The sequence below is a fragment of the Porites lutea genome, chromosome 10 (genome assembly GCF_958299795.1).
Source record: "Porites lutea chromosome 10, jaPorLute2.1, whole genome shotgun sequence".
Taxonomy (NCBI): Eukaryota; Metazoa; Cnidaria; class Anthozoa; order Scleractinia; family Poritidae; genus Porites; species Porites lutea.
In genome coordinates, this window is record NC_133210.1 from 15013088 (window position 1) to 15030001 (window position 16914).

The following is a 16914-nucleotide window of genomic DNA, read 5'->3' on the forward strand; positions in this document are numbered from 1 at the left end:
CTTTATCAGAAGTCACTTGGGTCAGCCCCTTGATTTACTTAATGATTATTAATTGGATACTTTTAAAGTAGCATTCGTGCGTGATTTGTACATAATCCAGCTATAGACAAATAATGATACAAATAAAGTAATTATTATCACATTATTTTTATTCTCACACACTATTTCATTCCTTTGTTATTCATCAAATATAAAAAAAGAGAATGAAAGCATCTACTAGGGTGCTTGACTTTAAAAATGGTCTACATAAATAGAAGACAAAACAATATTTAAAAACGACGGCAATTCTAAAGGGTTATCTGTTTATTCTAGTGAGAATTAGAACAGTTAGGAGAAAGCTCTCTTGCAGTTCGTGACTTGACTTAACCAGTTATTGACTATAGCAAGAGAAAGTTAACAGCCAGCTTGTTTGTAGGCTATTGATTAAAAAACATAAAACAATAAGTTGAATCTATGTATGACTGGGTCTGATTTCCATCAATCATAGCACTGCATTTTCGCATTTTAATACCAGGCCCCAAATAATAACTATATAATTATTATATGTCAGCAAAGAAGACCCACAAGCCCCAGTCCCTTTTTAGCATTTTTGTCCCTTCTCGCTGACTGTCTAAGAACTTAACAGATCAAAGAAAAAAGGAGGACTGCAAACCGTCTATGTGACATGGAAATACGTAAGTATCCGTAATGGAAAAAATACCTGATTCAAAAATCTACCATTCCAAGCCTGTTCAACCCTGTTTAATTACCCATCTTCAGTTGGTTTAAGAAATAGACATACTACTACCACTGTGCTTTATGTACTGTCCTAAGTGCATTGTATAGGTTGTGTTTTCATTAGGACAATTTCTTGACTAGATAAAGCCGGAAAAGTCTGGAAATACAGTGAAACACCTTGTCCTGTTTTCAGCTACTGGGTAGTTAGCCTCCCTGCAGACGTCCTTTGGAGTTCATTTGTCACGCATTCATTTCTCCCCCACGGAAGAAATGAATGCATGACAAACGAACCCCAAAGGACGTCTGCGGGGAGGTTACTGGGTACTTAAAATGCAAGCTGTTTCCACAAGCAAAAACAGGGATTTTCTCACCTTTATGAGCAGAAATTCACGCAAAGTTATACTACCTAAGGAGATGGTATAACTTGTCCTGATAAATACTGCAGCCAATCGGGTCATGTTTAGTGACAGATGCTTGCCGAATAATCTAGTAATATTATTTGCCAGACAATCACCTCATAGTTGAGCTTGGGAACTTCAACATGGCAAACAATTCCAACAATCATTTCTTTCTACTTACAATCCCACCGACCCCATTGCGTTTTTCTAGTTCTTCGGCCAGGTCCTTAAACCAGATTGTGGTCTTGGATCTTGCGCATACGAAGAATGTTGTTTTGTTGTTGTAGTGACATAATAAAAACATTTCGTTGCATCCTCATCTTTTGTAAGGACATAAGCCCCATTCACTGAATAACAGTTCTTTTCCTTCACAAATATACTGTGAGGATAATCACAACAGAAATCATTACCAGAGCTTTGTCCCCACCCATTTTTGGTTATGGTGGCTTAGATGCAGGTTAAAGTTCACAGTAAAAATAGTTGTCAAGTTTACCTAGTAAAAGTCGGTTTGTAAAAAAACCCTAGAAAGAATGTTCAGCTAGTAAATCGGCCTAACGAAAACACAACCATAATAGAGGTGGATTCCATAGGCGAATAAAGCAGTGACTAAGCCTATCTGTGAACGCGTACTGCCTATGTATTTACGTGTCTGGGTCCAGATAGGAGTTCCATATTAAAATGACTGGGATGCTTATCATCCTGCTTAGGGGTAAAATTGAAGATTTTGGTCGCACAGGGTATTCTGGACAGAGAGCCAATATATATTTTTTTTTTCAGAGAGCCAATTTTACCCATAAAGGTATTGCTTAGAGTTGAGTGAAAGGAAATACATATGTAACAAATGCTATAATGCTGTTTGAGTTTGGTTCCTTCTAGGGGCCAAATCATGCCCAGAATGTTATCACTTCCAACAAGCATACCTGGCATTTTCAGACAGGAGCCCCCATCCCACCCTCCTTAGAGTCTGGATACCCAACATTTTTCCGAGCAAGGCTCGTCGCAGAGCGCCGAGCACAGCGACTTTATAATCATGTAGCATGCAAAGCACGCACGCAGTAGGCTAACCGCGCATGGTCTTAGCCAGCTGCGAAATTCGAGGCTTCATAAATCTCTCTCTGAATATATGCTTGGTACCCGCCAGTGACGTCATGGAGCATTTTGCGTTTCCAGGCAACATAGACTTCGCCGCTGATGACCAAGGCGCATTTTGAGGTGTTTATTCATCATCTGTGAAACAAAGTTTACCATCAGTGAATCACGAACAATTTCCCATGCAAACGACACAAGCAGCACAAAAGTGGCTCCAAATCCTTGCCCAGGAAGATTTTCCACCGAAACTCTTCTGGAGCGAGAACACCAACTTCAAATTCAGTGTGCGTAGCAGAAGGAACATCGCTTAGCACAGCGAAGGAAACACCAGCAACAAGAGATTGGAATCAGAGGCATTATGATTGTTTTACACTGTCGAAAACCTATCTATCCCACTGTTGGGCCTTGTTCACAAGCTACAGCTGCAGAAAACCCTTATGTATGTGTTACATACACAATAGGTCGTAGTTCCACATCCCCTGTTGGCGGAGGTTTGGTGCGAGGTGGCGATGGAGCTACCGCGCTAGTCGAAATTGGACTATCTGATATTGGTTTTTCTGTTTCCACTCGAAAAGGCCCACTCAAATCCCCTGCGTGTCTTGGAAATATCTTTTTGAGCTCCTCCTCAATGTGTATTATCTGATCCTCATGCGTTTTCTCTTTGTGCTTCTCGAATAAATGGTCAACAAGCTGTTTCGCGTCTTGCTCTGCGAGAGGTTTTATTTTCTCGTTAAAAAGCATCACAGCTTTGTCCGCTTCGTATTCGTGATAGGCGCGTTTTCCCAGCAGTTTTGGGTCAATTGGCATAAAAACGCGATAAATTGTGACAAATAATGTAGAAACTAGCGCAAGCCCAAGCAACAATCCCCATGCAATTAACTCCGACAAAGTTCTTGCTTGAGAGAATTCTTGGTTAATAGCATTTCTTTCTGCGCTTGAATTTGCCCTAGCAAGTGCTGCGTTCAGAGGCCCAAGTTTAGCACAGACGTAGTAGTCTTTTTCCACGAAAGCGTAGATTATCCATATCACTGGCGGCATGAACGCAACAAAAACACCGCTCTTCGTTTTTGACCACAAAATCTTCTGTTCGCGGCATCTTAGGAGACAACAACCCGTAGCAACTTGCCAAAACGGAGTGGAAGCTAATAGCGAGAGACAAAACAGGAAGATCGAAGGACCGAAGATAAAAAGGCTTCCATAAATCTCGAAATTCTTGTCCGGGCAAGAGAAGACGATGTCGTTCAGAAATTCTTTAACGCCGTACAGCAACAAAGCCGCAACGATGGTTTTCAGGGGAGCTTCGTTCGATTGTATTGTTGATTTGAAGGTATTTACAAGTCCAGTTAGGACAGTGACTGTGGAACTTGCAAAAGACATTCCGTCGCCAATGCCAATACTTTACCTGCGTTCACTTTGTAGATTTTTTTCCTGCCTTTGATTACTTTGATTGAAGTCAAGAAGTTGCACAAAAGGTAAACAGCTGCGTGACATTGCGCATGATTCTGCGTTACAAGAGGGAAAGCCCGGCGGCGCCCTGGTGACGAGGTTCTTAACAAGACGCTGTGAGAGCTTAAATGTCAGAGCAATTGTGAGAGCGTACATTTGGGCGGCGTCATACTAAGTGCAAGTGAAGTTTTTATGTGTTAGGGATGTGTGAGTAGGGCATTAACGTTGTATATTTAAAGGGTTGATTGAGATGCTCGAAGTGGGATGGCTGTAGTTTGTTAATCAATGAAACTAGTTTCTCAAAAAAATTGATAAGAAGTGACAAAAGAAAAAATTTTTTTGGAAGGTAAAAGTCATATTTTATAGGTGTTACAGTGAGCTAGTTGTGAGAGTGCTAATTTGGTTATGAAGGGATAGTGTAGTTACGGTCTGTTGAAATGAAGTAGTGGTTGTAAAAGATTTTATCAATAGTCAAAAACATATTGTACTTATTTTTAAATGTTGTCAGACTTGCTGTTTAGGATTGTTTTTCGGCTATTTTTGATAATATTTGAATAGAAAGTACATGGATAAGGGAAAGTTCATTTATAAATATGGAAAAGGAGGTATGAAGATATTTAGGGGGACTGAAATTGTGGGCGTGTGGTATCGGGGGCTTTGAAAATTTGGAGAGGTCAGGGGAGGAGTAGAATCTTGCTATAAAACTAAGGGCCTGGGTCGGTTGCAAAAAACATCTTAAGATTAAGGGAGCTCGTAACTATTATTTCAAAACAATAGGTTATTGTTCCAGAAGAAAAGTTAAGAGTTCTCTTATCTTAAGAGGGTTTTATGCAACCTGGCCCTGATTACATGAGCTGGGCTCAGAGCTCGCTTGCAGAGATCTCGATACCTTCGTTGAACGCAATTAAAAAAAAATCAACTTTGCGATTACATGACAACTGAGCGGAACCGGTTAGCTTGGATCCCAGTATTGTGATACCGCGATCCCGCTGGAAATTTTCCAAGTTATCATGCTTGCCGGGTGGTCTGGTGAATGAACCAATCGAGAACCAGGGCAACGGGTAATACATCGCTTTTGCGCACTGCTTCCAATCCCTATACAAAAATGGCGGCTCCGGGCTGGCCCGGTTCATGTATTACCGGGATAAAAGTCACCTTGGCAGAGCTAGCCGTCCCCCCTCCCCCCGCCCCCCCCCCCAAAAAAAAATTAGGGACCAGTCATAATTTAAGTTGGAGGAGGGAGTGGAGGAGAAATTGTTTTTTTAGTCCAAATTTTTTCCAGACCCCCACTAATAGCACCCATTTTTTTTAGGTACCCCCCTTCAATAATGTTAAAAGATTTAAAGGGCCCCCCTTTCTTATTTATACATAATACCCAAATGGTAATAACAAATAACATTTTCGTTACTTTACCGTTCTTACTCACTGTCACTTCCGAATGTGCCAACTAACAACAGAGAAGCACTTCACACTAAACTGAGAAAGAGCTTTCACCTAGAGCCTCTCAAACAGCTTATAGAGCAAGGATATATCAGTGATTGTGTCATAATTGAGATAAGACAAGCCATCGAAAGGTGAGGCCGACAGGACCGCTTCAAGGAAGAAAGAAGATAATCAGCCAAAGCTTATTGCTTTTTATATGAGCAGTACATGCTCTAATAGCAAAAAACTTGACGGTGACACAGACAGTGAGTCCACATCAACCTCATCTACAAATATTGATTCGGATAGTGAGATTGCATAACATGACTTTATGAAAATGTAATCATTGATGAAATTGTTTCAGTGTTACACAATAATGGATGTTGTGTTGATGCACCTACTATTTGAGCATTAAATCTTTTTGTAAAAATGCTGATTAAATTGTTTTAGTATTACACAATATAGGACTTTGTGTAAAACTGAATCAAAATCAGGTCCTTTAATACTCAAACATCATGCTGCTCAGTAGGGATGCTACTTAAATGAAACTTGAAGACCCCCCAAGGTCATCTTTTGGCATTTTAAGGCCCCCCATATTCCATCAAAAAAAAATTGAAGGCCCCCCAATTTCTCCTCCACCCCCCCCCCCCCCCCCTCTCCAACTTAAATTATGACTGGTCCCTTATTATAATAATCTGGACCCTCGAATCATCCTCCCCCAGAAAAAAATTCCCCTCCGCCACCTTTTAAAAATTTTTAGAAAAAGAAAGACCTCCAAAGCCAGGGTACAGCGCCCTAAGGAAGAGGTGGTTTAATAAATGGTCGTACAGGTATCAGGCTCAGGAACATCAGGACAAATCTAAAAAGTAAACGTCGCGATCAATATCAAAGTGACAACCTTGAGACAAACTATAAACTAAACCCTTTATCTTCAAAAGTATTTTGCCGCCCACTCCCAACCCACCTCCACCACAAAATAGATCGTCCCCCGAATCTTTTAGTAAAGAAAAAGAAACGAGAAATCATGTTTTTTAGGGCTCACAAAGATTAGGGACAAAAAGAAGTCTGAAATGTATCCCCCCAGAAAAGTCCCACCACTTCAAAAAAAAACTGATTCTCAGATAATCAGATAATCAAGTAAACAAGAGCGTGTCGGATATTTTTGCTCAATTCGGCATTGAAAAATCATGTGGATTTTAAACGTCCCCGGGGGGTACTCCCGTATATGAGCCGTATAAGTATGTGCCGCCCAAAAGGGTAGGGGTTTTGGGCCTTTTTAGTCTGAAAACGGGTATACACTTTGCCCATTTTGGTCTGGAATCGGGTGTGGTTTTCGAGGGAACTAGGGGCGTGTATGAACGTATTTATTTTTTCAATTCCAAATGAGTAGAAAGAAAGAGAATTATACAAATTCGAAATGGCTTTGAGGAGTTTTTTCAAATGCACTCTAATCTAAGTAATGATGACATTATGATAATTTCTGCCTAAAGGCCAGGTCTAAAAACGAGTATGGATTTTAGGGGTCATGAGGTCTGAAAGCGGGTGTGGAAAAATGACAGTTTTTAGTCTGAAATAGGGTCAGGATTTGGAGAACCGGGCGGCACGCCCTCACCAAGAAATCCTAGGAGTAGTACGAAGGCGATAGTAAGAAGGTGCACCTTGTCTTCGCGCGTAGATCAGACAATGGGAAACTATTATGCGCTAACCCTTATCAGCCGTTAATCATAACGCACAGACGGTGAGAAAAAAAAGGCAAAAAGTAGACAACAAAAGATCACAAGAGATAGCAGTGGAATAACTTGTCGGTGCCCAGTACCCCTTTTCTGCAGTACCAGACATGACAATTAATCAATAAGTAATAAATCAATAAGTTTTCTTTATTGAAAAACTCGCAAAAGATCAACGACCAAACACTGATGAACAGTGTCTACATGACATGCAATTACAGATCAGATCAGGCTATAAGTCTTTTATTTCCGTTGGGTTCATAAGAAAAAATGCAATTTTGTGTACATACACGCGTTTAACTCATGTATTTTTTATTTAACATCAATGATCTACCAGCTCTAAAAAAATTCATTGCCTGCATCGTTCGAAAAATATTCAACACTCTAAAAGCAAGTTGTATAGACTAAGAGATGAAAGTAAGTGTAATTAAAACTAAAAATCGGAGTTGATTGCATCCACGTTTGGCCATTACCACTAGCGAGAAATCAAATTTTGATACATTTAATTTGCCATGCCTCGATTTAAGTGTCACTGATTGATGAAGAAATTGCTACAAATTGGCACCGTTTTAAAGTTATGCAGCGGTGCCAAACATTGTTTCTTGTTTTAAAAACAACCTGGAATCTCTGAAGTTATTGTACTGTGTCATTAGCAAGTTAGAGCTGGTTATTTATCAGTGTGAGCGGTCAGATTAAAGCGTGCCATAAAGCATAAGGTTAAATCAGAAGTTCCAGATTGACAGTAGTCCAATTGGCCGGTGAAAAACTGTTTTCATTGAGGGTAGACTCTTATCAACGTTATTTTGTCGGAACTGAACTTTCCCACAAGTTTCGAAATTTCTCAATTTTTAATTATACTTAATTAACTCACAGTCAGAACTTTCCCTTTAAAGTGTTGCATGACAAAAGAATCAGTTACATTTCTCATTCTGTTTTCGAGGAATTCTGTACGATTACATATTTCATAAAGTTTCTAAGCCTAAGGAAGTGTTTAAGTTTAATGGGTCTTCCTACGTGGTTAAATAATTATTTCAAAAAGTTCATCTCCGCCGAAGTTGAATGACTGGTGTCCATCCTGTGGTTCCTTCCAACAGCCCTGCAGTCTACAATGCACTGCTTCGGCTGGTAGCTGTTAAAAGGAAAAAAAATAATGTATTTATGATGAGATAACTATTCTGATCCGTTTTAGGTTTAGATCTCGGTTAGCGCTTATTTCCTTCTGCAATCCCTTGTAATTCCAATATTTTTAATTTTGCTTGAATTTCTTTTAAGCTCATCCCTAACACAGAGTTTTCTACTAGAGTTCACGGTTCTTGTTTAAGCAGCGACGTTTTAAAGCGACGCATTTTCTCTTTTAATATGCCTTGACGCTATCAAATTTGTATTACTAAGTGCCTTTACTCTTCTAGAGAAGATTTGCCCAAAAAATTGTTCAATTCCACGGTTCAAGAAGGCAAAAAAAACATTTTCGGTTGACTCGCGTAGCTCAAAAACGTCGCTGCTTAAATTCCCAGGCAATGTCTGACCAACACTGACTGCGAACATTGTTTTCAGACGTCATTGGTTTATTCCAGGAACAGAGGAGCGAGCTCATCATCTCACGAGAGTGACAAATTTCACCTACACTCGCATAATTTGCTCGTCTTACTATCTCTCCGGAAAACAAGGGACTTATCAAGTCTAGACTTTGCCCAGTAACAACTTAAAATGGTGCTTCTCGCGCGGAATCAGGTCAAGAACAACAACTGCAGATATCTAATTCTTTGTACTACTATATATACTGACGAATGACTACGAAATTTTTTCTCCTGCAATTGGTAAATTTAAAATATCCTACGTCAAAGACATGAACAAAGTACTTACCAATGTTGAACAGGGCTCATTCAAATTGACATCCTTGTTAGCTGTCCCAGGAAGCGACCGTTCGACATGGCTGAACTGAATCCAAATGCCGAGCTTCTTGATCTCGCTACAAAAAAACGACACAAAAGATTATTTATAATATAAGTACGAGTTTACTTTTGGTGTTCATTATTTTGCGAAGCACAAATAAAATTTAAAAAAACTTAATTAAAGGAAACCTGAACATATGAACTTCTGGTTAGGTAAAATAGCTGTAAAATTGAAAACTTAAGATAAACAAACGAACAAACAAACAAATAAAAACAAAAACAAAAACTGACACAAAAGGCCTGGAGGTAAGGGATTGATATGGATCAGTGACAAATAATTCTAATCCTGAGAAATAATGAGTGTAGAGGAAGCATTAGTGTGTCCTCATGACGAAAAAAAGTTAACGTTCCTAGTATTGTAATTATCGAGGAGTCAGTTCTTGCATTAAAAGTTTTTTGTCATTGACAGTTTGTAGTTTAATTCTAATGGCATTACTGAGGGTTCAGCTTTCATCATTCGCTCTTTGAAGTTTTGAGTGAAATAGTTTACAGAAAGATATTGATCTTTGGTTTTAAAAGTTCATACCTCTGGTCGAAGAGGAGGAGCGAGTTTGATCTGATTTCGCCCGATGATGTCACCAGTCAGATAAGGATGGCTGCCACGGGACGAGCAGTAACCAGGGACCTAAATGGAAATACTTTGAAAAGGAAAAAGTTAGCAGCACATGCAAAGACTTTTGCGAATGCCCTTTGCTATCAAAAAAAACACGCGTACACCGATCTGATCTGGCCCAGGTGAAGATGACGAGTTCAGTATAAAAAAGAGTTGAATCAGAGAGCCAGCGCGGCTACCGCTGCCATCTTCGACGTCATTAAATCCCAAAGAAGCCTGGGAAAAAGCATCCTTATTTTCTTTGCCTTATGAGCCCCTGTCGTGCGATTTCCAACAAATCGTGGGTTATTCAGGCGAAACGGTCGCATATCAAGAATTATTTTGCGTGGTTTTTACGCTACTAGTGAACGTACTCAACTCAACCACAACGACGACGGTAATGAGGAAATTAGCAAAACAAAATCTCTGAACTTGCAGCATTTCTTTTTAGCAGGTTTCTTTGCCTTCATTGCACGACTAACGTTGTCTAACTTTATTGAAAAGGTAACGCGATTGTCACTTTAATCAGTCATCATTAACGATCGTCGCGACTAGAATTTCGTCGGAAATACCCATATACACTGTAGAGGCTCCCTCAAGTAAGCCCCTTAAGCCAATTAGCTAGTTCAGGCCCTGGCTCAATCCTGTGATAAGGTCTCAAAACGTACAAAAGGCTTCCAAAAGCAGCAAAAAGGATATAACCAAGAAACGAGGATTAGCTTATTACATTTTCAAAGCAATTCCGAAAGCTCTTCACAAATTTCATTCGTTTTTGATAAATCTGCATTTTCCGTGAAAATCAAAAATGACGACAGGACCACGTGACTGGCTCACGGCTTCTCCACATTCCATGATACTTGCGCTATCGAGAACACTGCAAGACGATTAAGCCGGAAGTAAGGCGTGAGATTTGCATCCCCCTCCCTAATAACCTCGTAAACTACCTGCCAAGAACTCTCGTTTTTCTTTTGCTTTTCTCCGTGACAAAAAACTGAGGCAATAACTGTTATTTACAGCGTCTCAGTACCAAATTGAAATCAGTCAACATTGGAAAATGGTTAACTATTCACAATCAGCCCAGTTCACGAAAAAGCCATTTGAAATATTATCACCATCTCGCATCGAATTTTTCGGTCTAAAATTTTCGACAATTTCAAGCCACCCAAAAATATACTGAATCTGTGCTGCAGGGAACTTGAAGGGAATTGGGATGGGAATTATAAGGATATAAACGGTTAACATTAGAGAATGGAATACATGAAGGGCCTAAGGACAGGACACAGTTTCACGACATTGACACCCACGCGATAAAACCAGTTGAAGAGTAAAGTACAGAAAAATCCTCGTAAAATAAGCTAAGATGTAAACTGTAATATGTTCATGACCGGTAATTAATGCATGTACCTTCCTTATATTAATGCATGTACTTCAGTTATATATCAACGGACATTCTGCATTCTACCCTTCAACTGTGTTTGCAACGACACGCTCACTTTAATCCCCCTTGGAAAAAAATAGAAATTTTTTTTCTTTTTTTTTCGTTGGAGGGTTGAGGGGTGCGGGGCAGGCATACGCCCATCCACCGCTGTCCCTCCCCTCCCTCCCCCTAGTTGACGCTCAAGAGTTACCTACCGAGATTTCATTAAACGTTCTGCGTTTAAAATGAACAAGTAAAACTGCGTCTTCTCAAGTCATAAGATTGTTTTACACATACATGCATGATCTCATGAAAGGTAATCAGCAACAGACCAGTATAAGTTTGGTTGCATTTTAAGGCCAATTATATTTTTTTTTCCCTAATTGCAGTCTTTAAAAATTAGCGCAGACTGCATATAATGCTCTGGGCTAATTGTGCAAAAATTAGAAATGGAAAGAAAAAAGTTTGGTCCCCATGACATCTTGCTGTACCTTTCGACTTCTCTTTATTATCGTTTTATTAACGAAGGGTTTACATGAACTGTTGTCGAAAAACTGGTTCATAACTTATCTTTCTATCAATGGCGGAATTAACTGCATTTTTTTCTTTCGTTGTTCTTATTATTTTGAATGCTTTGAAAAAATTAACTTACTAAACAGCTGTGCGCTAAAGTCGAACAATTTTAAATTTTGCTACTTTTAGTAGCGTACGTTCGTCTGCATCAAAAAAACGCGGTAATTTTTCATGAAAACAGGTTGATTTTCACCTCATGCAGTTATACGATACTTAGGGCAACCAATGGTCAACAATAAATTTCAAAAATTTTCACAGTTAATATTGAGAGAACTTTGGCAGTTAACACTTTCGAAAAGCACGCGAAAAAAGCTATATTCAAAGTCGAGGTTTGCTTCTCCCTCCTCCCTTACCGTTAGAGGATTCATTAAATTTACGCACAACCAAAGCAATATTTCAATGTTTTCACTTAACCCAGAAACGAATGCCAGTTTAAATCATTAAAAATACTTTCACCTGTTGTCTTTTTAGTGTGCCCTTGATGTTAATCGCCATGTTTGGAGTTTAGGCCGGGCTCCTGGATTCCACGGACACTTGATTTATATTCAGTTTCCGAGTGAATGCGCTTATTGTTTTGGTTCATTAGTTTCAACATTTGATTACAGTACCTTACCTCTATTTGGCACGTGGCACGTCCTTTCGACCATTAAAAGATTATCACACAGGCAGACATGACACTTCATGATGGCTGCTATGACGTCTGGGAATCCCCGACTAAATATAATGCTTCTCAAGAACAAGGAATTTAAGCTTTGCAAAACGTACCACACTTTTCCTATAGTCACGGATTCCCTTAGTAAGGTAATTTGAAATGTTTTATTTCTTTTTCAGCCGTAGCTCACTTGTTTTATGACCTATATAAGCCATTTTATTGAGCCTTTATGAAGTTTCAGGGTTAGCACTCTGCTAAAACAAATCACTAAGGTGACCCATACAACTCGGTTCTACAACTTGGAGCGAATACCTTAGACTTGTGTCCAGTAATCGAGAGTTGTCGTCGTAAGTTTTGTCATGAACGAGTTCGCCCTTCTCGAGAAAGAATATTAATTTGTCTGATCTCGAACTTACCTCTGTCCTGTAAGAAAGGTTCATTCAGTCCATCACACATGCGTCTTTAAAGGCATTCAGAAGTTCCTAACCTACAATAAAATGTTTTTCACAAACTAAAATTCAGTATCGCAGCACTAAGATCAGTGATTGTTATATAGCTGGAAATTTTTTACCAACAGGGCGCGCTCTCATCAGTTACTTCGAGGTCACATTGCAAAATCTATGACGTCAGAGTGCAACAGTTCACTGTTACCCTCGAATGTTGACCGACGACCGCCGAGGTTTAATGAATTTCCAGCTTCAAAATTTTCAGCTGTATAACAATCACTTAAAGACCGGTCCCTCAGGAAACAGTTAATTTTGTTCCCCGAGGCGGAGCTAGATACTTTCTATGAATTTTATCTTAGCGAAAAAAAATACTTATCAATGAAAAAAAAAATAAACAGCTTCACGATAGTCAAGGTAAAAAACCGTGAGGATCTTAAAAAAAAATTATAAGGCTTGACAATTGTCAGTGAAAAGCTCCATTTGTTGTTTGCTATCATATACTCCATCATTTGTGTTAAAACAGCGTGTCTGCTTCCCTTGAATTTGCTGTCTACTGCTAATAAAAGATTTGACTCAATTTCAACAGCCGGTTACTAACGGCTGAAAGTTTGTTAAAAGGCGTCACATAACTTCTTTAAGTAGACTTACCACAAACTATAAGCCAGGCGTTGGGCTTGAATCACGTAGGTAACACTACCTCACTGAATTTTGAAACGGTACCTTCTCCTGCAAAAATAAAAAAGCTCAAAAGGAAATTAGTATGCTCATCAAAATTGTCGTTGATGCGTGTGTTCAAAATGTAATGGCATGTTGATGTCCTAGTAAGTTCTCGATTGCAGCGTAAAACCATCATTGGCTCGTCTATTACGGTCATGTTTATTCATTAAAAATTGTAAAGAGTGTATGGTTTGAAATTTCGTTCTTAACTGTTCAGACCCTTTTTTATAAAATACTTACTGTCACGTGACATCTCAGCAACCCTCCTCCCGTCAGTATGATCGTGAAAAGGGTGTCTGCTGTGGCTTCTTGCATTTGATCTGAAAACAACAAAACTAAATTGGATTTTAAAATACTTTACTTGCTCACCTTCAACGTGCAACTCCTGTTCCAGTCAAAATAACGAATAGGCGGGTTCCCAAAGATAATGGGAGTGACCTTGAATCTTGCCAGTGAACTCTTCAGTGCTCCTCAACTCTTGTCCTGAACTGTTTAAACGGTGGTTTTAGTCAAAAGTATTGGTCTGTGACTTCTCTTGGAGAAAAGTACCAAAATGAAAGAAAAAAACGCCACCTTGACATAAAAAGACACAACTTGGTGTTCATCTTGGCGACAGGGCTTTCACCTGCACCAATGTTGAAGAGGCTCCATTCAAATCGACATCCCCGTTAGCTGTCGCAGGAAGAGACTGTTCGACATCGTTGAACTGAATCCACATGCCGATTTTCTTGATCTCACTACAAAGAAAACGACACAGACGATTATTTATGACATTAGTAAGAGATTACTTATGGTGGTCATTACTTTGCGAAGCACAAATCAAATTAAAAAAATTAATTAAAGGAAACCTGAACATATTAACTTCTGGTTAGGTAAAAAAGCTGTAAAATTGAAAACTTAAAATAAACAAACGAACAAACAAACAAATTAAAACAAAAACTGACACAAAAGGCCTGGAGGTAAGGGATTGATATGGATCAGTGACAAATAATTCTAATCCTGAGAAATAATGAGTGTAGAGGAAGCATTAGTGCGTCCTCATGACGAAAAAAAATTAACGTTCCTACTATTGTAATTATCGAGGAGTCAGTTTTTGCATTATAATTTTTTTGTCATTGACAGTTTGTAGTTTAATTCTTATGGCATTACTGAGGGTTCAGTTTTCATCATTCGCTCTTTGAAGTTTTGAGTGAAATAGTTTGCAGAAAGACACTGATCTTTGGTTTTAAAAGTTCATACCTCTGGTCGAAGAGGAGGAGCGAGTTTGATCTGATTTCGCCCGACAATGTCACCAGTCAAATAAAGATGGCTGCCACCGGAAGAGCAGTTTCCAGGGACCTAAATGGAAATACTTTGAGAAGGAAAAAATTAGAAACACACGCAAAGACTTTTGCGAATGCCCTTTGCTATCAAAAGTCACACGCGTACACCGATCTGATCTTGCCCAGGTGAAGATGACGAGTTCAGTATAAAAAAGAGGTGAATAAAGGAGCCAGTGCGGCTACCGCTGCCATCTTCGACGTCATTAAATCCCAAAGAAACCTTGAAAAAAGCACCCTTATTTTCTTGGCCTTATGAGCCCCTGTCGTGCGATTTCCAACAACGCTTTTTCAGGCGAAATGGTAGCATATCAAGAATTGTTTTGAGTGGTATTTAAGCTACTAATGAACTCAACTTAAGCACAACGACGACGGAAATGAGGAAATGAGCAAAACAAAATCTCTGAACTTGCAGAAATTCTTTTGAGCAGGTTTCTTTGCCTTCATTGCACGACCAACGTTGTCTAACTTTATTGAAAAGGTAATGCGATCTTCCCGCACTTTATCGCTTTATCAGTGGCCATCGTCGCGACTTCCATGTCGTCAGAATACCCGTATACACTGTTGAGGCTCCCTCATGTAAGCCCCTTAAGCCAATTAGCTAGTTCAATCCTGTGATTAGACCTCAAAACGTACAAAACGCTTCCAAAAGCAGCAAAATATTATGGTCAAGAGAGGAGGATTGGCTTATTACATTTTCAAAGCAATCCCGAAATTCATCACATTTTCATTGGTTTTTGTTAAATCTGCATTTTCAGTGAAAATCGAAAAATGGTGACAAGACCACGTGACAGGTTTACTGCGTCTCCGCATTGCATGACATCAACATGAACCTCGCCAGCAACGTGCGCTATCCACAACACTGCAAAACGGCTCCCTAATAATCTCGTTAACTACCTGCCAAGAACCCTCGTTTTTTCTTTTGCTTTTCTTCGTGACAAAAAACTGAGGCTAATAATTGTTATTTACAGCATCTCAGGACGAAATTGAAATCAGTCAACAATGGAAAATGGTTTATTATACACGATCAGTCCAGTACACGAAAAAGCCATTTGAAATATTATCACCATCTCGCATCGAATTTTTTGGCCTAAATTTTCGACAATTTCAAGCCACCCAAAAATATACTGAATCTGTGCTGCGGGGAACTTAAAGGGAATTGGGATGGGAATTATAAGGATATAAACGGTTAGCATTAGAGAATGGAATACATGAAGGGCCTAAAGACGCAGTTTCACGACATTGACGCCCACGCGATAAAACCAGTTGAAGGAGTAAAGTACAGAAAAATCCTCTGAAATTAAGCTAAGATATAAACTGTACATGTAATATGTTCATGACCAGTAATTAATGCATGTACTTTGCTTATATTGATGCATGTACTTTAGTTATATACCAAGGGACATTCTGCATTCTACCCTTTAACTGTGTTTGCAACGAGAAACTCACTTTAATCGCTCTTGGAATAAAAAAATAAGAAAATAGCAATATTTTTTTCTTTTTTTCGTTGGAGTGTTGAGGGACGCGGGGCAGGCAAACGCCCAGCCTCCGCTGTCCCTCCCCTCCCTGCCCCCAGTTGACGCTCAAGAGTTACCTACCGAGAGATCATTAAAAGTTCTGCGTTTAAAATGCACAAGTCATGAAACTGCGTCTTCTCAAGCCATGAGAGAAAGGCTTGAGACATGATCTCATGAAAGGTAATAAGCAACAGACAGTATAATTTTGGGTGCATTTCAAGGCGAATTATAATTTTTTTCCTAATTGCGGTCTTTTAAAATTAGGGCAGACTGCGTATAATGCTCTGGGCTAATTGTGCAAAAATTAGACATGGAAAAGAAAAAAATTTTGGCAACCATGGAAACTTCTCTTTATTATCGTTTTAACGAAAGGCTTACTTAAGCTGTTGTCGAAAAACTGGTTCATAGCTTATCTTTCTATGATTTTCTATGATTCTGTCATTTGCATTTTTTTCCTTCGTTGTTCTTATTATTTTGAATGCTTTGAATTAACTTTCTAAACAGCTGTGCGCTTAAGTCGAACAATTTTAAATTTTGCTGCTTTCAGTAGAGCGTTCGTCTGCAGCCAGGAAAATGCAAAAAATCCGGGAATTTTTCATGAAAACAGCTTGATTTTCACCTCTTGCAGTTATACGATACTTACAGCAACCAATGGTCAATAATAAATTTACAAAATTTACACAGTCAATGTTGAGAGATCTTTGGCATTTAACATTTTGGAAAAGCACGCGAAAAAAGCTATATTCAAAGAGGAGGTTTGCTTCTCCCTTCTCCCCTACCGTTGAAGGATTCATTAGATTTACGCACATGCAAAACAATAATTTCATGTTTTCACTTAACCCAGAAAGGAACGCCACTTTAAATCATTCAAACACTTTAGTTCACCTTTTGTCTTTTTAGTGTGCCCTTGTTGTTCATCGCCATGTTTGG

At 39.1% G+C, this 16914-nt stretch overlaps 1 protein-coding gene across 1 annotated transcript; it reads right to left on the reverse strand.

Moving 5' to 3' along the window:
- Window positions 1-2639: 2639 nt before the first annotated feature.
- On the reverse strand, window positions 2640-3658 carry LOC140949572 (calcium homeostasis modulator protein 6-like). Its single transcript, XM_073398730.1, has one exon. It carries the CDS (start codon window positions 3579-3581, stop codon window positions 2640-2642), a length of 942 nt encoding a protein of 313 aa, XP_073254831.1. The 5' UTR covers window positions 3582-3658.
- Window positions 3659-16914: the final 13256 nt, after the last annotated feature.